This window comes from Erithacus rubecula (assembly GCF_903797595.1).
Source record: "Erithacus rubecula genome assembly, chromosome: 22".
In the NCBI taxonomy this organism is placed as follows: Eukaryota; Metazoa; Chordata; class Aves; order Passeriformes; family Muscicapidae; genus Erithacus; species Erithacus rubecula.
The window spans coordinates 5123576-5147723 of record NC_136674.1 but is presented as its reverse complement, the minus strand read 5'-3'; the positions used below and the strand labels follow the sequence as shown (position 1 = coordinate 5147723).

General features: G+C 40.8%; 1 protein-coding gene across 1 annotated transcript; it reads left to right on the top strand.

Annotated features, from left to right (window-relative positions):
- The first annotated feature begins 593 nt into the window (after window positions 1-593).
- CRCP (CGRP receptor component) lies at window positions 594-23144 on the top strand. The gene is made up of 6 exons (XM_079325053.1): window positions 594-753; window positions 3696-3732; window positions 5026-5124; window positions 7244-7338; window positions 14990-15047; window positions 21776-23144. Exons 1-6 carry the CDS (start codon window positions 746-748, stop codon window positions 21917-21919), a joined length of 441 nt encoding a protein of 146 aa, XP_079181179.1. The 5' UTR covers window positions 594-745; the 3' UTR covers window positions 21920-23144.
- Window positions 23145-24148: the final 1004 nt, after the last annotated feature.

The window sequence follows — 24148 nt, the reverse complement described above, 5'->3', positions numbered from 1 at the left end:
CAAATTAATATTTCCCTGGCCAGGTAATTCTCCTTGCTGTTGCATTAGGATTTTCAGCTGTTTGCACCCATTTTATTGGGTTTTATTTGGGATGAAAAAAAAAGGGCTCTGGGAAAATTTAACAGGTTTAGATGGGAAAGAGTCACGGTGAGATTTGGGAAAGACAGGATGCTGATGAATTTGATGGATGCATGTACGGCTGCTTTAAAAGAACTAAAGAGAGAAATAATAGAATAAATCACACAGCTTCTTCAGCCTCGCAATACCCCGCACATGGTCAAGGATTTGATTTGAAAGTACTTTCGCTATGCTGTTTTACCTTTGTCAAGTTAACAGGAAAATTAGCGAATGGGAAAATTAACCAATGACACCAAAAATTATGTAATTTTGAACTAATGTCGGACAAAAATGACACAATTTTTTGTCTGACACGCGGGCAAAAGCTGCGGCGGGAAACCTTTCCTCAGCACTGGCATTGGTGGTTCAGTGGTAGAATTCTCGCCTGCCACGCGGGAGGCCCGGGTTCGATTCCCGGCCAATGCAGTCGGCTTTTTTTCGTCTCCTTCTTCATTTTTTTTTTTTTTTGAGTTCTTTATTTCTCCTTCCTTTTCCGCTTCCGTCGCGGCCGCCACATCCTCCTTCAGCCGCACCATTGCTCGCCCCGCTGTTCTCTCCCCCGCCGTGTCCCGCCGCTGCCCGGGGGTAGCGGGAGGATCCTCGGGGAGGCCGCGCCGAGCAGGACAAGATGGAGGTGTAAGGAAAGGCCTGAGGGGGGAGCACAGGGCAGGGGCGGGCCTGGAGCCACCTCGCCGTGGTGCTGCGGGGCATCTCAGTGGGGTTTTTTTGGGGTGTAACTCTATGGGGTGTGTGGGTACAGCTCTGTGGTACATCTGTATGTAGGGTGTGTGTGTGTGGGGGGGTACATCATGGCGGGCTGTGCGTGAGGGGTGTGCGGGTACAATAATTCGCGGAGAGGTTTCTGCTCCCCAGCACTGTGTTCAGGCCTGCTGGTTAATGTCTGAGGGGTTTATTTTATATAAAATTCTACTGGATAAGCTGTTGGGGGGAAAGGCGATGTCGATCCCGTTCTCGTCCCCTCTTGGTCCCCTCCTGTCCCCTCCTGTCGCCTCCTGTCGCCTCCCGCTCCCTCTGCCCTGGAAAAGGCAAAATGCGAATTTTTCTTTATTCCCCTGAGCTTTGTGTGGGAGCTGGAAATGCTGGGGAAGGAAAAAAACTGAGGGGTTTGTGCCAGCGGTTGCAAACACAAGAATAGAATCAGAATTTTGGCTATTTTAAGGCTGTTACACCAGGTCTTTTTACCTAATGTTTCAGACACAAAACTATAGGATTTGACCTATTTAAGTCTTAAAAATTTCATGAATTCTGTGGGGTAGATTAAATTTCTAGTTTCCATTTAATTTTAATTTCTCTAATAAGTAGGGGCACTCGTGGGATGTATCCCCCAAAGTCCCTGAGCTCCTGCAGCCATCCAGGGATGCTTTATTATCATTAAATTTCTGCTATGAACGTGGAAATCAAAAGTTGATAAAAAATATGAAACATCTGCTGAAGTACAGGTTTGTATGACAGTGTTAATATAAGTAACAGCCTGCAGAGAAACGAGCTGTTCTGGCTGTTGTACACTGAGAAAGAGGCTTTTTATGATATGAATTAAAAAGTGTGATGCTTCTTATACATCTAGTGAGTTTTTATTAATCTTCTTTTCCCTCCTGCCTGATTTGGAAAGAAAGCTTTGCAACTCTCTAAGTTCTTACTGTGGATTTTTCTTACCAGAATTATTCTGTATTTCTTACCAGAATTATCTGTTATTAGAGAAAAGAATTCTCAGAAAACTGTGTGTTTAAATATACAACACATGTGAAGCAACAGGCTTAAAAATACAAAGTGTCATTGATATTTCTAAAGGTGTGAGGCCCTGTAATAAGATATTTTTTAATATATGCAGCCCTACTCAAGAGTATTTTGGTTTAGACTAAAATTTGGGCAAATATTAGCTGTTTAAATACTCTAAAAAGTGTTTATCTTTCTGATGTTACCATGACAATTTTGACCTTTCTTCTTAAGTCTTAATCACATAAAAATTAAGCGAAATGTTGAGCTGACTGCTTAAAAATAGACATTAGAATCCATCATTCAGAATTCCTTGTTTCCTGACTGTAAAATTGGTAGCTGTGAGTCAGGACTGAAGGAAATTTTATTTTTATTGCCAAACGTTGATCAGTTGATAATTTTGATATTTCAGCACAACAAAGCTGTCGAAAATTTCAGACTGACTCGAAGTGAGGAGGGGGGGAAAAAAATTAATTTTTCTAAATGGCAAAGCGGATTGGAATGAAAAAAAAAAAAAAAAAAAGGAAATTGTCTTCAATAATTTCATTCTTAACCTTTGATCCCCTAGCCTCATTTGCATGGCCGTGGGTTTATTCCACACTCTTTTCAGCCGAAGAATTCCATACGTAATTCTCCCTATAGAATGTCTTTGATCCGCGGGGATTTCTGTAGGGCCCGGCTGAATGCAAACATTCTGAAGACTTGCATTTACCTCCCAACAAAAGCTATATATGGTTTGTAAAACATGAATGAAAAACTAATGCGTGCCTGAGCTCACTTGCTGAAGTTTCACTCGGGTCAGCGAAATGGAAGTTGAAGTTCATCTCAGCGTATTTTAGAAGGTCCTTTTCATTTAAAAACAATGCTAGAACCTGTGGAAGTTTGTGGATGCATTTACCATTTGAAAGTGATGAACGTGACAGTTCTATTCAGGCCGTTGGCGGTGCTTAACAACACATTGTACCTTTTTTGTTGTTTTTTCTCTTTTTCCTAAGCTGCCGCGCAGACCTGAGAAAAGCCTTTTTTTCCTTTTGTATGGAAACTTTCTGTTGTTGTGGCTACTGACTGCTCAGCAGAATGTGGTGTTCAGGGAATAGAGGATGGTCTGGGGCAGTTTTTCTCCCTCTTTTTTTAACTTTAAATATATAAATTTACAATATCCAGGAGGAATAAAAGCACGGTGTGCTTGGCTCTGCAGTCACCCTGCCAGCCTTGGATAAGGATTTTTGCTTAGTGGGGACTGAGGAAGTGGGAAATGGGAAATTCAACCTTGCCCCTCTAATATAGGAACAAGCACATCAAGATGGGAAAAAGAAATAAAGAAGAATTGCAATAAATTGGTGTTTTTTCACTCAGTACAACACATAAAATTAAAGCTCCATTTGTGTCTCTACAGACACATGTGTCCATGGTACTAAAATACTCAGGGTGCTCTTGACAAAGAAAATAGTACTTGTAATCTGAATTATCTTTCCCATCAGTCCTTTTTGAATAAAATCAGACATTTTTTCTAAGGAAGAAGCAAAGCAATTTGGTTTGAGTGTGTGAAACTGGGTGAGTAAAATAGGGTGTGTGAGTGAAAGGAGTGTGTTGTACAAGTGTATTATGATTTATGGGTGATTTATGGGACAAACTCTGCAAAATATACTCAATATTTATGTCATCATTTTACTGACAGAATGAAAAATCTTTTCCAGATATGACAGTTGTGGAATCACCAAAATAAGATACCTTGGGGCTTTTTTTTTTTTTTTTTTAAACTTTTTGTGTCTGTGAATGGGCAAAGAAAAGCTGCAAACAGTTTCATTTGGAGCATAATTAATCGTTTCCATTTTTCCTTTTAGAAAAGATGCAAATGCTGCATTGCTGAGTAACTTTGAGGTAAGTTTGTCTTCATTCTGCTTTTAAATCAGCAATTTCAAGCTGTCATCAGTCCCTTATATAATCTTTGGAAGCTGAAACCTGGCAGTGGCAAACAGCAGAACCTGCAGGGGATTTACTCTTCCTTGCATTTGGTTTGTTTTCAAGGAAAAAAAGCTTTTAAAAGAAGCTTTGGAAATGGTTTTGCTAGTAATGAGTAGTGTAGTAGTGTTTATTTGGTCTTGAGATTATTTCAAAGTGGGTGTTTTTCTCATTTTAAGGGAGGGTAGAAAGAAATATCTTGTCCTTGTTGGTTTAATTTAAACCAGGTAATGGAAATATTTTTCTTTGCTGATTAATAGAAATTTTGGAACAGTTTTTATAACCCAAGTGGTGGTGTCTGTGTTATTGTATTGCTGAAGCTGCTTTTTATTGCAGCTGTTTCATTCTATCCTGAAATTAATCTTGAATCTTTTGTCCTGAGCTGCATCTGTCTGCAAGCAGCAGAGCAGGCATCTGGTGAGTGTTAATGAGGCATCTGGAAAGAGCTCTCTAAAATTTCCTCTGAGAAATAAATGATACCTAGATGGTGCTCAGTGCCTGGCTGTTAAAAACATGTGGAAAAAATAGCAAATATGGCTTTTCAAAGCAGAGATTCCCCTCCAACTGCTGCCACCTCTCCACCTGCTCCACTTCCCATTGCAGTTCCACTGGCAGGGCCAATGTTCTGTAAATCCAGGTGAGGCTTTGCACACCCATCCCTGAACTTCTGGGAGCTTCTTGTCCTTCTGTGTTTGTTGTCAAAGTTCCCAGGCTGAGTTGGAGGTTTCAGCACTGCCAGGTGTTCCTTTTCCATGGAAGTGTGAAGTAATGGAGGGTTTGTAGCTGATGGTGTTCATGTTTCTCACTGTTTAGCAATTCTTGGTTTGTTGTTTCTCTGCTCTTGTCAGTGATAATTCCCTGGGCTGGATCTTGAGTGAAGCCAGGTAAAAATGAGGGGAGGAACAGTGAGAATGCTCTGTTGCTTTGCTCTGGGTATTGACACTGGATTACTGCAAACCCTGAAGCAAAAGATTTAATAAAGTTCCATTCATCTGTTTAAAATAATCACAGCTTTTAAAAAACAATTTACATCCTTACATCCAAAACATTTTTATTAATTGCTGGTCCATCCACCAAAACAGCCACACATTTATTGTTTTTTGTCTGATAGGAATTTCCTGCTCATGTATGATTACCTGCTGGAATATTTTTAGGTTCAGTGCTCTCAGATGCTCTAAAGCTTTATTTTTTATTTTTATTTTTTACCTTTAGGTGTACCAGTTACTTACTGATCTCAAGCAGCAGAGGAAGGAGAGTGGCAAAACCAAGCAGAGCTCTGGGCAGCAGAATCTGAACACAATCATGTATGAGGTGAGCAGCACTGGGAAAATCCATTTACCAATTAAATTGCAGTAATTCACATCCTTAGGGTTGTGTATTAATCATTTGGTATCAAATTTCCCCTAATTCAAACCATAATAAAATGTTTTATCTGCCACTTTTCTGTGGTCAGGTTGTAGAGTAACTGTGTTGTCAGAGCAGATTTAGGCAGCTGCTGGTTTTGAAATTTATAAAAGGAGTTCAGAATTTCAAACCCCTTGGTTTTCAACTGTTTAGTTTAGTTAGGATTTTTTAAAATTCTAAGTATTCCATCCTTTTAACAGGGCAGAGCTCACTATCATCTGATGAATTTATGATATCACCTCATGTGATATCATCATGAGATGATGATTTCAAAGCTGAGGCACAGATTACATGGTATTTTTTTATTAACAGAATTAAATTAATAATTCCCAGCCAAAACAAATAATTTAAATTGATTTTTGATCCAAAGAAAAGCCAAACCACAGTACAGATAACATCACTTGGATGCCAGGTGGGGAATAAACATTTCATCTCTTGCTGGGAAGGAATTCTAAAATACTATAACACAAATACCAACATTTAAAATAAATTAGCAACTTCCCAGAGCCTTGCAGTGAGAGCCATTGTGTGTGTGCTGGAGAATTGCATGAGCAGCACCATGACTTTGCCTTTGCTTGCATGAGTAATTCTGTTGAGCCCTCATGTGGATAAGATCTGGCCCAGGCTTTGGTTTTGTTTTAGTTCTGGCTTTGTTTGAAAAAGGTACAGAGGTTGTAATTCCTAAGCCTTGCATTCAACAAAATAGGGGCTTACCAAAAATGGGAATTAAATCTTTATGGAGACTGACAGTCTCTTCCTGCACCTCTGGGAAACAGCTGAGGAAGATCCTGTAAGTCAATTTTATCAGGATGCACCTGAAATCTTGAATTGCTTTGTTATTTTTATATATTAAATGCCTGTAGGATGCTTGGGGTGTAGCTGGTGTCAATTCTGGGTGTCAATTTTATGTTTGACTGAAAGAAAAGCAGAATTTGATATTTACAGGATTGTTTTTGATTTTTTCACAAGCTCCCTGCAGACTTGGATCCATTGGCACTGAAGTAACTCCATGAAAGGAGCTTTGTTTTTCTGTTTGGCTTTTTCATTGATTTGAAATTGCCAAAAAGATATGAATCTGGAAGAGAAATTACTCCAATAAAATTATTACATTACATGATAATATAATAATTTCATTTCAATCATTGGTGGTGAATAACAGCTTCATTTTATCTGGAAAGTTCAGACAGAGCTGAAAGAAAGGAATAATAAATTATAATTATTTCCAACTCTTCATTTTGGGGTTTAATTCAAGCAACAATAAATATTTAGGAAGATGTTAAGTCACTTCCAGTGAAAAGTCAGCTGTGAACTGGGTTTTTTTGTGGGTTATTTTATCAGCAAATTGATTTTTTACTCAGGTCAGATTACTTTGTGCAGTGTAATTCCATTATCCACGTGCTCAATGTTGTTATTTTAAATAAAGCAAATAAATGAATCATCTGCTGTCAAAGTCAGTTGAGATTGGTGGCTGTTACATGAAAGAAATTGATTAAAAGTTTAATTGTCTCAATTAATTTTTAATAGCAAAATGTCCTTGTGGATTTCATAACAAGCCAGTTAATCTGCTTCTATCAACTTTAAATTGGCAAAAATGCAGATGAAGAATAAAAACAAGGATAGATTAGAGATCTTAAAGAGGGATTTCTGGGCTGGCTGTGAGAATATTCCTGGCACTGAGCACATGAAAACTGGGGTTTAAGGATGAATTCAACTTTCTTTTGTGCTTTTAAAAGACAAAAACCAAACAAGGAGCAAACCAAGAGAGCAAATGTTTGTCACAAACAACAAGAGGGGCTTTTTATCAGGCAGAGCTAAAACTCAGTCCTTTCCTGTACTCTTTAATTTGCAATTTTGGGCTTTAAACAGCTCAGATAAAGTTGATTTCCAAACCTGAATTGATTTTCTAATTTTCCTTGGGATTGAGGAGACTTTGCAGAGTCCTTGTACTGAGTGCTTGTTCCATACACAACTGGTGAAACAAGTAATAAGTGTGAAATAATAATTGTTTTCTTTCTGTCCCTTGCAGACACTGAAATACATTTCAAAAACACCCTGCAGGTACCAGAGTCCTGAGATTGTCAGGGAGTTCCTGGTAGCAATGAAAGACCATAAATTAACCAAGTAAGTGGAGCTGTGCATTTCAACAGGAGTAAAAACTCACTTAATGCTGAAAAACTGATCCCTGTGTGATGAACTGGTTAATGGATTTCAAGTATTTTCTGCCATTATTTAAATGCTCAGCTAAACATCTTTTCCTTCACTCATGGACATTTCCATCTCCTCTTTATGTGCTGATTGTCCAGGATCCCTGAGATCTAGATTTCAGTTATTTAAAAATTGTATCCACCAACCTTCCCTCCTCCCCCAGTGAAGCTGAACATCCAGATGTTACTTTGGCAAGTTCTGCCTGGAAAATAAAAATTTCCTTTGCAGTTTCACTTCTTTGGCAGTGCTGTGAGTGCCTGGTCTTGAGGCACAAAATCCTCTTGGAGCTCTGCAGAGAGGGAGTGAATCCTGATGTGAATAGAAATGGAATCAGCTTGTATGGATAGCTCTGATCACTCCTCTGACTTCTAAAGCAGAAAAAAACCAATATTTAGCTGCTCCTAAATGACTCCTCCTTCACTTCAGAGGAGGAGTTTATGCTGGGTAGACTGAGTGTGTTTTTATTCCCTTTTGTTCCCAAGGAGTTCATCCTTTGGGAAAGAGGTTTTTCAATTCATTTGGCTGTGCCACAAACTGCACAGTGAGAGTTCAGGGCAGTTTTTTAGCCTGTCCAGAGCAGATAAAGCAGATTATCAGCTTTTTGTTAGAGTTTCAGTGCCCCCTCTCTACAGACAGGCACATCCAGCACAGCAGCTCTGCACAAAGGGCTGCTGCTCCTTGGGAATTTTGTCCTGGAATTGTGCTTGGAGTGTTTCCTTTGCCAGGTCAGGGGTCAGTATTTAACACTCCTGTAGCTCATTTACACAGCAGGATACTCATTTATGTGTCTTAATTATTTTCTGGATGTATTGAAGCATGGAGAAAAGAAAATACTCTACAATAAAGTAGTAGAGGTGTAAATAGGTGGTAATATAGCACTGAGAGTGTCTTAAAATTGGAGCAAACAGATTTGTTTAGTAGTGAGCATCCTTCCCTTGTGGAAATGTAAAACAGCCCTTTTTGAAGAGAAATCAGCTTTGCTGTCTGTGCAGGGCAGCAAATTGGGAGGAATCAGCAGAAAAAGGCAGTGTAGGATTTTTCAGAGTAAAAGAACTCAACTAAGTTGGTGTAAAACTCTCATTAAAAATCAAAGTGTTAATTTTTATTTAAAGCTCATTTCTAAACTTCTTTCAGGTAGAATTTGACCAGGACCTGAGGGTTAACTCTTACTGTTATCACTTTGACCCCATTTACCTTGACTGCAACTGCTCCCCTGGATGGGATCTCCAAGAATGAAATACTAAACAATTTAAATTATAACAGAGAAACTTCCAGCTACAGATTCTCTGCCTGAGCATTTTTGTAGAAGATCTACCCAAATACTCAGCTTCCCACACCTGCTTGTTCAGTGAGCTGGAAAGGTTGGAATAGTTACAAGCTTTAAATGAGCTTTGGGGCTGTTAAATATTTCATGGGTGCTCCAAGGTGCCTTTGGGGTTGGGTATCATCCTGTGTTCCTTTTCCTGAGGCAGTGAAGCAAGGGAACCATTCCCAAATAATATCTTGTGCATGGTGGCAGCAGGATGAGAGTGAAGAGCCAGCCAGTGGTGTAGGTGACAAATTTCCTCAGTCAGCATTCAGATTTGTTCTGTGAGCATCCTGTACAACTTTTAGTTTTTAATCCCTCTTTTACCTGGTACGGAACTTCCCAACTCTGCCACGTGCTTTACAGAATAAAACCCACAATTGTTTTGTGTGATCCTGGCAGTTCTTTTTACTGAAGCCAGAAGTGTCAGGGCCCATCTGGCAGCCCCTTCACCCCAAGCACAGGGAGCACAGGGGTTCAATTGCTCTTGAAGGCACTTTGGGTTCAACCACTGCAACCAGCCACACCTCCAAGGCAATTTGGAGCTGCCCTTTGGTGCCTAACCCAGGTCATTTCAACACTGCTTCTCTTGTTAAACAAAAAGCTTTGATGGTTTCCACTCTGTGGGATGGAGGTGGTGTTCAGGGATTCCATCCCAGCTGTCTGCCAGAGAGCTTCCTTCCCTTGAAGAGGCAAGAGCTGCACTGTTTGCTCTTCCAGGACCTTGCCTGCATGATCCCTGTAATGACCTTTCCTCCCACAAGAGTAATGAGCTCCAGGCTCTCTTTGCTGCTTCCCTTCTGGGTAAGGCACCCCAAAATGTGCTGCCTTAGCTGGTCAGACACTGTGCTGGCAGCAGCACTCTGCAGTGGCTGATTAGATTTATTTGTGTTAATTGGGGTCTGTCCTCAGACAATTCAGTCTGGTTAAAGGGTCAGCAGCATCCCATCACCCCAGACTGCTTCCCTGCCCTTTTAATTCCTGTTGTGGCTCCACCTTAGTCAGAGGGGAAACAATTAAGCAGCCTGTTCATGCTCTTAATTAGGCTCAGCCTATTTCCTGGTGCAAGGACTTTGCAGATCAGGATTTGCAGCCATGCCTTGGGCTGTGCCATTCCCTGCCCTGAGCACTAGGCTGTGCTCGTGGATGGGAGAATCCCCAGCTGGGAGCAGAGAGCAGCCAGGGAAACACCAGGAGCTGAGCACAGCAGAGCTTTCAATCAAGGGAATTCTCAGGAATTCTCATTTTTCCTTCCACAACCCTGCAGGATGTCAGGCTGCATGTGTCCAGTGAGAGAACTGATAACACAATTCTGGCAAATTCTGCAGTTCCTGGAAAATGACTCAAATCCTTCTGTTACCATGATTTTTGCCACTCAAAATACCAGGTTAACAGGTCAACATTTTGTGATGGATTTGTCTCATTAGTGTTACAGACACAAAAAAAAGCTTCCTAAAAGGCAGATTTTAAAACTCAACACCAACATATGCAAACAAATATTCCAGAGTAACTTCAGAAAGCTGCCTTGCTAAATGTAGCAAACTCAGATATTTCACTGATATAGTTAATGTGAAGTAAAACAATTTCCCCCATACTTTTTAATCATTACTTTGGTAAAATTCAAACTGGAGAACTGAGATCTTTTTTGTTAAAAACTAAAGCTCTGAACCCACATAATGAATTTTATTATTACCTTGCTGAGGCCTCAAGCTTTGGCTGAAGCTCCAGCTCAGTGAGCCATGTTGTACTTGGAAATAGAATTTGCCACTAGCAGCTAATTTTCCAGTTTTAGTGCTGGAATGGCTTCATATTTGTAAGGTATAGAGAATTACATTGCATGAAAAGAACATTTATTGAGCTGGAGCTCTGTAATTATGATTCATTGAAATCTGGCTCTACTTGTGCTCCTTCCTGTTATTACTGATAGCCTATCTTAGATCTAGTTTTGGGATAACCAAATTTCCAATCACTGCATATTGTTATAATTAAAAAAAAAAAAAGGTCAGAAACATTGCCCTTTTTGTGTTTAAATCAACACAGTTCAGGAAGTGTTGAGCTGCAAATCTTCAGTACTTTTAGAAAGTATTTTCCCTCATGACTGCCAAAAACTACAACAGATACAAACCTCTGCAATATTAAAGGCTGAAGGATTTGCTTTGTAATTTTTGTCTCCTCCAGAGTTTTCAAAATGAATATTGAACAGCAAGTCAGGATTGTGCTGATTGAACAACAGCATCATTTAAGAGATTTTTAAAAGATTATTCTCAGCTTTTGCATTGGGAATCCCTGTGGAGGATCACAGCACCCACTGGGGCTGTGATTTCCCATTTTGGGAAAATCCTCCCTCAGCCAGACCCTGTGCTCAGGATTCAGGTATTAAAAGTTGCCATGGACCATGGGATTTATATTTCCAGCAGGAATAAAACCCCTGGTTGTGTGTCCAGCTGTTACTTCATGGTTTTCCTAGCAACTCTCAAACATCCATTCCTGAGGATAAATTTGCTTCTGCTCAGGCACAGATGTTTGAAGGGTTTTTTTAGCTCTCTGTGCTGGATCTTGGCACTGTTCTCTCCTTACCCAGACCTCTTGCTGGAAAAACACTCTGGGAGTTCAGCAGATTTAAAAAAGGGCAATACCAACACACACAGGAGATTTTGGTTTAAATACAAACTGCAAAAGTTTGCTTAGTGCTGACTGAAATGGTGCATTTTATCTGAATTTTCATAAGAGCATGGAAGCATTTGTATTATTTTTTAGAATGGTTATATCAATGTAGGAATGTGCTGTGTGTTCTGTCTGTGATCTTGAACATGACCCAGAGGTGATTTTTGTCTTGTGGAAATGCTTTTTTAGGATTTTTAGGATGGAACTAAAATCTTCACCTCCTCCAACACTCTCCCCTCATAGAGAGCTGAGACCCATTTTCCTCCCCATAACTGCCCAGGTTTTTATGTGTGTTTTTGAGCTGTGTGTGTGTCCCCAAAGCCAGGCTGCAGCTGAGTCCCAGAGCTGCAGGATGTGAGCTGAGGCTCAGCCCCACAGCAGGAATTGCCATTTTGGGATTTCTCAGCACACAGGTCCTGTGCAAGTCTGCAGCACAGCCCATTAACTCTGATTAGTGGAATCTTGCTTTTATGTGAGAAAATTGCTTTCAACTGTCACTCATCTTTTGTATGGATTCTCCTCCTGAATGAGCAGCTTTCATGTTCCAAACTGTTACTAAAATCCAGGCAGGGCAGGAAAAATGCAGATGCTGAAGTTTGGGGGCAGTGAAGCTGAAAATGTTCTTCACCTTCTCTTTGGGTGAATGGGACAGTTCCCCTTTTTATTTAATGAGCATCAGCATACCATACATGCTGTAGGAAGTGTAAAGATGAATTCATGGGAGCTGGAAAAAGTTAATTTTACTTTTTAGATTTAATGGAGCATGAACTAAATTCAGGCTTAGGTCTGTGCCCAAGCCAGACCTTGCAATCAGGGCTGGTCCTAATGCATGGTTGCCTTGCTTAAAGCTAATCTCTGATAAAATTGTGGTTATTCAGGTTTTAATTTGTGTGTGTGCTGACAGGAAATTCCAGGTGCACAGAAAGCCTGATCCTAGCAGTGAATTTTTGGGATCACACACAGGGAGCCTGATCCTAGCAGTGAATTTTTGGGATCACACACAGAGCCTGATCCTAGCAGTGAATTTTTGGGATCACACCCAGAGCCTGATCCTAGCAGTGAATTTTTGGGATCACACACAGAGCCTGATCCTAGCAGTGAATTTTTGGGATCACACACAGAGCCTGGTCGCAGCAGTCAGTTTTTGGGATCAGTTTTAAAAAGGTGCAGTGGGTACTCAAACCTCTGCCTTGTGCTGCTGAGGGCTGAGCAATCCAATTTTCTAGTAAATCAAATTTAGAGACATTTTGGGACATTTTTTCATTGCTTACCTCATAATTACATATTACCATGTCTAAAGATCCTTATGTCTGGGTGTTAATTCATGCTCATGCTGCACTAGCAGCTTTAGATGAAATATGGCATTTATGCAGCTTTTGGGATTTTTTTGCACCCTGCTGCTCATTTCTTTGTGTTACTCTGCATCATTTTCCAGTAGGGAGCTTTGCTGATCAAAACCAGCCATGAAATCCTTCAGATTGCACATCTGAATGTGTAAATCACTTGTAAGTTCTCTCTCATTCTTCTGTACACATTCTTAAAAACTGCAAATACACTGAAATGATGGGTTTAGGATCTGCTTGTCCTGACTGAAAAATTTCTGTCTATCCTTAATGAGCTGGAGTGATGTTCATGGCTTATAAGCAAAAAGTCTTGGGGAGGTGACCTTTTTTAGTTGTGCCCTCTATTTCTTCAGGAAACATGAGCAGTTGCACTAATTGATTGTTTTAGTCACTGTGTGTAATTGCTGTTAATTTATTTCTGCTTGCTGCTGTGCCACTAATCTTCCTGTGATAAACACAGCTCTACCTGCTTGAAAAATAGCTCTGAATAAATCAGATTTGCATTCTTCAGCTCAGGCAGAAAATGGCTTTTGCTGTTTGATGCTCTTTATTTGTCTCTGGAGTTTTGCTGGCAAGGAATTTCAAGGATATTACTTTGAAAAGAAGAAGATGAGGAAATTTATTGAATAAAAGTTAAATGATGTGCTTTGTGTGGAGGGGTGGTGGAGCTGCAGGATTGGGATGTGCCTTGTGCAAAAGAGAAGAAAGAGTTGTTTGAGAAAGCTCTGATCTCAGAAGTGGCATGTGAGAGAAAAAATGTGGGTAAAATATGAATTCATCACAGTCTGTCCCTGTAAGTAGGGCTGGGGGAGGAGGAGGAGGGAGGTTTTTACAAGGAGTTTCCTCAGAGGAGCTGTTGGAAAGCTCTGGAAACTGAGGCACCAACCCTTGCTTGGCAGGGAGCAGAGCAGAGAGCAGCTCTGTGCCTCCATCAGGCACCAAAGCAGGGATTCCCAGCTCTGGAGGAAAAACCTTTCCAAAATCCAGCTGAATTGGCCAGATTTTTATACAGTAAAGATATTATTTAATGTTTTATCCCCAGCTCTGCATGGCAGTGCTGCCTTTAGCTTGGCTTTTACACGAGTGAGTTTCAGCTCTCATTGATTCCTTAAATCACTGCTTTCCATGTGAGGGATTTGAGTGTTCATCTTCTGTCATTATTGGGTTTTATTCCTGGTTTTTATGACACTGGGAGATGGCAGCAATCATAAACAGCTGATCTTTCTGCCAATAAAGTGCTCTGAGTTCAGAGTAAATCCAGCCATGCTCTCCATAGCCTCCTGTTGGAAACAGCAAATAGATTTGGGTGATTAATAAGGGAAAACATCATCATCATCATCAGTGGAAACTTATTTTGGCTCTCCAAAAGCAAAGCAAACTAATAATAACTAACTAACTGAATGAATAAATAAATAGGGGGATTTCCTAGAGCTTTCTGTTAGGAATTGTTAATATCTCACAAATGCTGCATTGAAAATGTACAAGCTTTTCTCCTGAAGCTGAAAGTGATGATTAAAATGGACATTTTTGCTGGATCAGCCAGCAGCCAGTGGCAGAGGCCATTTGAAATGAAATTATATCTCTGAGGTATCTCCAGACACACAGAAATTGTTGGTTGTAAACATGGAGCAATCTGTGTTCTCTTAAAAGCTGAGAGTTTTCTTTTCTAAAAAACCCCCAGGAGAAAACCCTCCAGAATCAGTTTAAATGTGCTTTAAATCCTCCAGAATCCATTTAAATATGCTTTAAAGATGCCCTATAAATTGTAATAGATGCCAAGATTTAGGTTTTTTCAAATTGTAGTTCCCTGCTGGAACTTTGTATTTGCAATGAGTTAAAAGGATAAATAATTTGCTGCCATTTGATGGGATTGTAACTCCTTAGGTATGAAAATTGTTCTTGTGGTTGTGTCACAGCAGAAGTGTTTGATCTCTGGTGGGTTGTTTAACATTTCTGCCCAGTTTTAACAAAGCAACAGTTAATTAATGCTTGAACAATAATGACCTGAGGGTCTCTGCTTCCCACCTTGGGCTAGAGGTGCCAACAGCAGCGTGGCTGAACCCAGAAAAATCCCCAAATTATTCAAATACCCAAATGCTGTCCCTTCAGGCACACTGCAAACCCAGCCAGGGTTATTCCTGGCAGTGACATTTCCTCCCTAAGTGATCAGGAATGTGTTTGCATCACTGCAGGCATTGAGGGGATCCTCAAACCACTCAGTAATGTGAATTTTCTTCCACTCTGCTTTTACCAGGGCAGAAAAACTGCAGCTGCTGAACCACAGGCCTGTGACTGCAGTGGAAATCCAGCTGGTGAGTAACAATGCCTGGGCCTGTTCAAAGCTTAACTGGAAGCAGCTTGAACCTTGCAGATCAATTGAATAATTGCTTTCTCATGGGCCAGTGATTGAATGTATCCCTTTATGCACATTTGACATCCCCAGGTTCAGATGCACTCAGCTTCCTCTCAGAGCCTCTCAGGCAGATTCTGCACCTCTGTTGGTGGAAAATGCCCAATGCAGTCATTAAAGGTGATTTATGAAAGTATTGAAAATAATGTATTTTTTAAATATAAATGCTCTGTGATGGAGCACTTCACTTCTTGACATCTTCCCTGGTTGTTTTTACACTAAAATAAAAAATTTTATAAAGAAATGAGCAGTAATGCAGGATGAGAAATGAGTATATGGAAAGCAGCCATTGTCAGTTCAAGAATAATTCAGCTGTAAAGAGGGATTGTCACTAAATAGAAATAGATGCTTCTGATTTCTCAAGCATCTCCTCAGGAATACAAACCCCTGTGGTAATAAAGAGATTGTTATAATCAGGATATTATTTCAGTAAAGATCTCTTGCATTAAGAACATCTGTTTGCAATCTTCCCCTGGACCCAGGCTGAGGAGGAACAGGATCATATTTTGCTGCAAAAAAAGGGAAGGATTCAAGAGGGACCAGTAGGACAATTTTTCTTCTGCCACCAAGGAGCAGAGATGAGAATGCTGAAGGCATCTCAGCAGAATGATTCCAGCTGAGGAATCAATGCTGTGTTCTGTGCCTGAGATCAGGCTTTAAGTTTAGTCAGAAGCCACAATTTGAAGTCTGTCTCATCCCTTTGTTAGCTTCATATGCTTAGACAGATTTATTTTATTGGCTTTTCTTCCTTTCTTTAAATGCAATCTTCTTTTGGGGCTCTCAGGTGACTGCATGGCTTTGTCTGTCTCTTCCCTCCTGTCCCAGCTGCTCCATTGTTATCCTACCTACACATAAAATATTGAAAACAGTTTGCTTCTGTGTCATGTTTGAAGAAAATAAGAATTTTGGGCCTTTCTGTTAGAAGTCAGCTCTCTGTAGATTGCCATGGTTTAGATACTTCAAGTTTTGTAGTGTTAAAATTAAATAAACTTGTTGAAACTTAGAGAACAGACACAAGATTTCATTATTGATCCAACCCCTTCTCTAATGATCAGAATCAACTTTCCACAAGTTGAATATCTGTATATTTGGGGGTTAGCCTGAATTTGGATCTTCATGGAAGTACTGGGGATTCATTTGCTCCTGTCCCATTGTAATTCCCCTGTAATTCCCAGGGCTCATTTCCCCAAAATCAGAGCTGCAGGGGTGTGAGTGTCCTGGATTGTTAACCCTGTGTCAGGTGGACCCTCCCAGAGCTGCAGTGCTTCACTCAAAGCCTCTGGAGTCAGGGGCTGCTGGGCAGCACTGAAAATCCAGAGCTGGGAGAGGCAAGGAGATGATTTTCCTGTTCAAGTGCTGGTTTGGATCCTGTTTTTGATGAGGGCAGAGGTTGCAGCAGTCACTGAACACACAAATTCTGCTTTTTCTGGGTATGGAATAACACAGAGGTGACCATGCAGAGATTCTCTGCAGGAAAGTCCATTCCCTGCTCTGATGGATGAGACACAACCTGCTGAGAAGGGAATTCTGGCTCTGAAATGGCCTTGATCCTCTCCTCACTGCACTGAGAGCTTGCCCCTGAATCAGAAATAAATGCTGGGGAGAATTTCTGAGCAGTTCCTGCAGTGGGGGCACATCAATCTTATTTTTCAGAAAGCTTTAAACAAAATGCTGCCAGCCAAGTCCAAACTGGCTCTCACTTGCTCAGTTCTAATGTCTCAAACTTTTACTCAGTGCAGCCTGACCATGGAATGGAGTCTGGTTTACCTGGCAGGCTCATGGGAGAGGATAATTATAACTAAAATAATAATATTTAATTTATTTTAATTATAATTTTCTAATTATTGCTGCTTTTGGCCTTTCCAGCTTTTTCATTTTTTTACTCTCCCTCTACAAAATTCCTTCTTTTTAGCTGTATGCAAACAATAAATCCATTTTGATAAAATTATTTTGCAGCTAAAAAGCAAATTTCTGTTGTGATCTTTTGATCTTTTATAAACCTTAAAGCAGAAATTGCTGCCTTTGTCCATCTTGGCCTTTTCCAGCCTCTGTGCCAGGATTTATTTTCCAAGAACAACAGCAACAAAAGGAGCATGAAATTCAAATTCTTACCCCACAGAGTAAAACACTGTACACACTGCAGCTATCTTGACCTGTTTTAATCTTTAACATATGTTGGGCCTGGCTCAGTGATTCCCAAAAGGAGGAAATCAAAAGTCAGAGATGTTCAGCTCACCATGAGAGTGGCTCAGCTTTACTTAATGCTGAAGATGAAACATCATCTTTTTTAAGGAACTAATTATTCCACCTTTTTTTTTCTCTGAGTGGAAAAGCAGATTTTAATTTTGTGCTTTTTAAATATGTATTTCTGCTTTGGAGAATTTCATATTATGTGCATAACCAGGCTGGCACTTTGTCTTTTATGCTGGAAAATAATAATGAAAAGTATTTTGGAAAAGGAAAGATCTTAAGAGGGTTTGAACATTTTATTTTCTCAACAGTGTATTTTGCATTGCTCTTGGTTAATTATGTCTAAAGGACATAAATTCAATCATTCAGTCTTTTACTTTATTTATTTTCTTGAATGTGCTTTTTTCCTATTACTGTGGTGGTGCTGAGCAATTTCAAATCACTGCTCAAAGGAGGAAATAACAGTGATTTTCTCATCAAACATCTCCCTCCTCCAGTGGAGTTAAATTATGTGCTTGATTGCTTTGGAAATGATCAGAGCCCCTATTTCCTTTATTACTGCACTTTACTGATTATTTAAAAATCTATTTATTAGTTTATTATTCTAACAAACAATAGCTTTTAACCCACAGGTTGTTCTGTGATGCTGAGGTTTGTTCAGCAAATCCTGAGAGAATTTTTCAGTTCTTTCAGGACTCCTTGGGGCTCTTCAGTGTGACTTTATTTATTCTTCATTCTTGATTTATTGTTATGTCTCAGAAGACTAAACCAAATAAACATTAACATTGAAAGCAGCACAGGGAGGAGGATGAATTCTCTTAAATTCTGCTTTTATTTGGGTAATCACAAAAAGATAGGTATGGTTTGAATTAAGGATGTTTGTGAGTAAAAAAAAGAATTTAGACAGTCCTGAGTGATTTCTGTGCTTCCATTTGTCCATGGCACTCTGAACATAGATTTGCACCTTAATTTATGAATAAATACTTTAATCCCTGGGATTATCTTCATGGGCTGGCTGTGAATGGCTGAGAATTAAATTTGAGCTGCAGGGGGAATGTGCTGCTTTGAGTTTGAGCTGGGAGAATTTTATGCCCATTAATTTATAAAGTTTTCCTGATTCCTTCTTTGATTATATATAGAGCACTGTGGAAACTAAATGGGAACATTGATTTTATGAATATATTGCAGTGGAAATTGAATAACAAATTTGGGTGAAATAGAAATTATTAGTGAGGCCTGATCTGAGTGAATGATGACATTTCACAGGTAACACTCTCTGGGTGTGTTTATGAGTGACATTGATGTTTGGCAGCAATTCTTCCTAAACCCCTGGAGTTCTTTTGTGGCAGCACAGCCTTGAATGCTGAAAAGCAGCAATGAGAATTATTTATGACATCAGGAGGCTTTTTATGCATCAGTTATATTTCTGTCCCACTGCCCACTTCTCCTCCTCACCCAAATCTCCAGACATTGCACTTTGGTCAGAAATACCCCAAACTTTTCACGTGGCATCATCTGAGAGGGGAAATGTTCCCATTTGGGCTGGGTGGCACTGCCAACATCAACATCTGAGCTCATCCCCTCCCTCCAAACATTTGCATTTTTGTTTTCCTTCCTATAAACTCTGCATTCCTGCCTGCTTATGGGCTCAGTCTGGCTCTGGAACACTTTCAGCCTGTGCAGGGCTTTTTGCTGGAGAATTTTTTTATTTTTTGTTTTGCTGCTGGAAAAGGAGGTACCTGAATCCAGTTGGGTTTTTTGCCTCTTAGGCTGCTTCTTGCACCTCTTTTCTCTTCTCAGCACCAGATTTCTTGGTGCTCTCAGCATCAGAGGTGTTTTTCCTTGCAGTTGTAAATCAGGAGGCTGTGAGAACATCTGCTGAATGTAGAATGAGCCTCTGAGTGACCTCCTGTTCCCCCTGAGATCTGTTTTCTTTTAGGACAGTTTCATTTGTCTCTATCTATGTGCTGTCTGTGCTTAATCTTTGAATTTTTCCTTCTGGCTTGTTGCTTTGCTGCTTCCTCACTGCTTATGTTTTCATAAATCAGGCTCAGGATGTTTTTTCACTTCTTGAAAGAGTGAAAAAATTGATTTTTTACAGTTTGTGCTTCTGATCTTTTGAAATCTCAAATAGTATCACAACAAAATAAGGCTGAAGCATCAACTTGGCTAAGAAGCTGTCAGTCCATCCTGCTAAATGTTGATTTGTGTCTCTTGGTGATTCCTGGGAGCTGCTGGAGAGGCACCAAGAGGTGAATTTGCTGCAGCAGTTGAAGGAATTCCTACTTCTCTCTGGATCTGTCAGCAGAAGGGAATTTGGAAGCTCCATCCCCTCCTCAGTGCAGGGCCTGGCATCTCTAAAAATGCTTTTCACAACATTTTAATGAGACATCACTTAGAGCAGCAGAGCATGTGAAACACCAGAGATGATTTTCTTTCATTTCTGGCATTTCTGGGGCTGCCAGAGCTGCTGTGTCTGTCCCTGCAGTTTGTGCTTGTGCTGTGCCAGTAAAAATGACATCAGTGGGGTTGTTCATACTGGGAGTTGGGGCATTACTCATCTGGAGTCACTGGGAAGCAGGGAAGAAAACAGGGATTAGAATTCACATGTTCTGTTTTAAAATCAGGAGTTGCTATGAGCTGGTGCTGCTCAGAAATTCTTGGTTTTTATTTGAGTTCTGATTTCATCAGAGCAAGCACCTAAAGGAGAATGTGGAGGGGAAAAAAAAAGTAGAGGAGATACAGTTATGGAAAAAATTTGGGAAGAGTGTTGGACTTTATGTAATGTAATAAATCAAATCTAAACAAGACCAAGTGCTGATTTTCTGAGGGATGGTGACAAATCTGGGAGACCTTGGTTCAGTCATCGTACCTGGAGTGAGCCAGGTGTGCAGAGCACCTGGGTTGGTTCTTTGTGCAGCTCCTGCTCCTGCAGCACCATGAAAATTCAGTGTCCCAGTGATGAATAACCCCATAATGCAGCCTGAAAGCCAGGCTGATAATCCCCTGTGAAATTTAATAGCAAAGGTCATGTGGAGAGGAGTGAATTATCAGCAGCATTGGCACCAAGGAGTGGGTGGAACAGATTTGATCATGGAATCACAATCCCAGAATAGTTTGGGCTGGGAGAGACCTAAAAGAACATTCAGTTCCAGGGACATCTTTCAGTTCCACACTTCATGCTGCAAGGTGTGCAAGATGAGTCCCTGTGGGAATTGCCTGGCAGGAATCAGCTGCCAGGGCTTCTCCCAGGCAGGGGAGGAGGGTTTGGGGTGGGTTTGAGCACAGGGTGAGCAGTGGAGCAGCTGCTGGGGAGCAGAGCCAGGGCTGCTGTTCAGGGCAGTGTCCTACAGTAGCTGCAGAGCTAACAGCCACTCCCCAGGGATTGCCATCCTTTGGTGGGGATGGTCCCCAGAAAGCCATTTACAAATGGAACCTCACTCTGTGCCTTTGCTGAGGAGTGGATTCTGTGGGTGTGCAGATCTGTGGGTGATGCTGATGAAATGATCAGATTGTGCAGAGAGGGCTCAGAGGACTCTGAAGAAAAACAAAAATGAATTTAACTTCCCCCTCTACTTTTCAGAAGGCATCTGAAGAGCTGCAATTTACAGCTAGAGCTGATTAAACCTGCCTGGACTTGGAGCCAGCATTACTATAAATCACTCCTCTTCAAAGGCCATTTTCAAGGACTTGGTGTAAAAGAAGAAAACTCAAAGCCCACAATCCTAATTGGTTTCATTTGTGTTTGAAGAGTTCTTCTGACTTGATTTTCCAGTCCTCTGACAAGCTTTTTTTCCTTTTAACAGCTGCCTATAAATTAGGGCAGTTGTTTTACTGGTAGCAATGATATAAAAGCTGCCACAGCTCCACAGTGGGAGTAGGTCCCTAATTAATGTGATGGAATTGTGGAGTTGATTCATGACAGTGTTTTTGATGTTGCTCAGAGCTTTTAAATGTCTTTATATCCAGGAATCTCCCAATCCAAGCAAATCCCAGGTGGTTTCTTTTATGGGCTGTTGATTTTGTGTAGGTACTGGATGAGATACCAAGGTCCAGGGAATCCCTTTTAGGATATCCCATGAAAACACAGAAATTTGGGAAGAAGGTGGGACTAAAAAGGTGAGCTAAAGGAAAAGCCTGGCTCAGGACATGGATGTGGAGGTTGAGAGAGGCTTTAGGATAAACCAGCTATTCCCAGGGTGGTGTTTTCCTTGCTGTAAGGAAAGCAGGATCTCATTACACAGTGCCAATTGTTGTGGTGAACAATGGACTTCTTTCTTGTTTTTTCCAAATATTCCAAGAGTTCTGCTGTGTAAAATGCTTTTGTGATGAGCTCAGGCTGTGTCTTGACAAAAAGTCTTCCCTGCTGAGCTGAGTCCTTGTCTCTGAGGGAGGAAGTGTGGATTTAATGATGCCAGTGGGATTTTTTTTGACCTGCAGATGGTGGAAGAAAGCGAGGAGAGGCTGACAGAGGAGCAGATCGAGTCCCTCCTGCAGACAGTGACCAGCATCCTGCCAGGGGACCCAGAGCAGCAGCACAGAGACTCAGCAATGGCCACAGAGGACAAAGGTGACCAGGCATAGGAGGCAGCACTTCCAGAAGAGAGCCAGCTGCTGTTAGACTGGGTTTGATACCAGTTCCATCCTGTGTTGGGCATAACTGTAAAATATATTCAAATGTTGATGATTTGGAGGTGATGAGGGAACCAATTGTTCACAAGCAAGCAGGGAGAAGGACTCTATTGTTTGGGTGTTTTGTCACAAACAGGGGTGGCAGTGCCAGAGTGGAGCAGCCTGAGGAGTGCTGGGGCTCAGCATCTTTTGGGATTTTTCCATTCCCCACAGAATCAGCACAGCAGGGCTGCAATGAGAATTCCTTTCAGAAGCTTTGGAGTTGCCCAGGTGGCTTCCAGAGCAATGCAAAGCCAATTTTGGGGCTTTCTGCAGAGCAGGGATGTACAGGAGCTCCTTGGGGTCTGGCCAGGCACTCCCAAATCTTGGCACCATGGAATTGAGAGGATCAACTCAAGGCTGGCAACTCCAGGATGTCTGACAGTCCCTTCTAAATAAAAGAAATCCAGATTGAGCAAATTGCACTGAAACCAGGGGGCTGGGGGGGGGGTGAAGCTGTGAAATCAAAGCTGTGAGTGCCCAAACAGCAGAATACTGAGGTGTCTCTTTGCCTTCTGAACATTGATTCCAATATTTACACACAGAAAAACACTCCTGTGATGGAGGAATAAATGAGGCAACACTAAGCTCTTGATCTGGTTTGGAAAAATGAGAGTCAGGCTTGGATGAAGCAGAATTTCCTGAGCTTTATTGTCTAATGAAGGATTTTAGGATCAAGTATTTCATGTTGAAAGCCTTTGTGATTATAATAAATCATTTGTGTGTGAATATCCACACAAAGTCAGCCACTGGTTTAAATTGTGGCTGCAGACCATTCTTCTATAATTATTATGATGTACTGGAAATAGAAATAAAATTTTAAGTATATCCTGGGAATTTTGTGACTTACAGATGAGATCAAATCACAATATCTGACTTTTTTCCCCCCCTCAGCTCTGTCATGGGTTTATTTTGTGCTTTTATGCAAAGAATTTCTGCTTTTTGAGCTTCAGTTGTGCAGTGTATGAAAGGGACTGATAAATTCCAGTGGCTGGAGGATTTGTCATATTTGTTTCCATGGTATTTAAGCTTCTTTGATGTCTGGAGAGGAAAGAAAATTATTGGGAAAGTGTATTTGTTGCCTCTTAAAGATAATTTATCATACATTAAATGCCTTCTAAGGCTGGAGACTAAAGGTGCATTTAGAGTGGGTTTGTTTAGTGTTGGAGAGGGAAAGTCCTTGATGGGTTTGTGATACATCAATTTATATTTTTCTCTCCAAAAGGGAAAGAAAATGAGAGATAAGTGGATCATAGCATGGAAAGACACGTAATTAATTTTAAAATTTACATTTTTATTCACAGCAGCCACTGATGATGTTTGACAGGCTGCAGCCTTGGGCTGTGGTGTTTACATTTTGATCTGCCCTTTGCTAAAAATGAAGTTATTGAAATTTGTTCTGAACATATCAAAAGCAGCTGGGAGCAGACTGTAAATATCTTCAGCCAACAAGGAGAACTCAACAGATCCCTGAAGCTGGATGCTCCATCTTGGGAATTGATTTGTTGCTGGGCTGGATTTTTGCCAGCAGCTGTGTGGTTGTGGGGTTCTGTGCAGGATGCAGGAACTCCCTCACTTGTTGGAGTGAACCTTTCTGTCAGGATCAGTTCCAGATGTTAACAGCTGTTAGCCCTCTGCAGATGCATGAATGGTTTGTAAACAATAATTCCCCCAAAATCCAGAGGTGAACAACATTTGAAAGGCTCTGGGCTCGTGGCATGTGCACAACATCAAGAAATGAGTTTTAAACCTGTAAATTCAGGTGGGATTTACTCTGAGGACAGGTTTGAGTTGTGCTGTTGGATCTTTTCTGTGTCAGAGCCCCCAGATCAAGTTTATGGGGAGCAGATACCACCTTGCTGCTGTGACACCATTCCCCAGTGTCCTGAGTATCACACAGGAGATCTGCCAGTCTCCAACATTTCTTTTTATTCCCCTAATTATTTCCTTAATTAACCATTTCCTGCCACAGGAGATGGACTCTCCTAATTCTTGGAACAGAGAAGGTGGCACTGAGTGGCTCTGGAGGTGCAAGAAAGGTAAATATGTGTTCTGAGGAGAAACTGAGCACTCAGCACTTCCTGAATATTTAAGAAGTGGATATTATTTTTAATTTTCTCATTACTTATTTCCCCCTCCCTT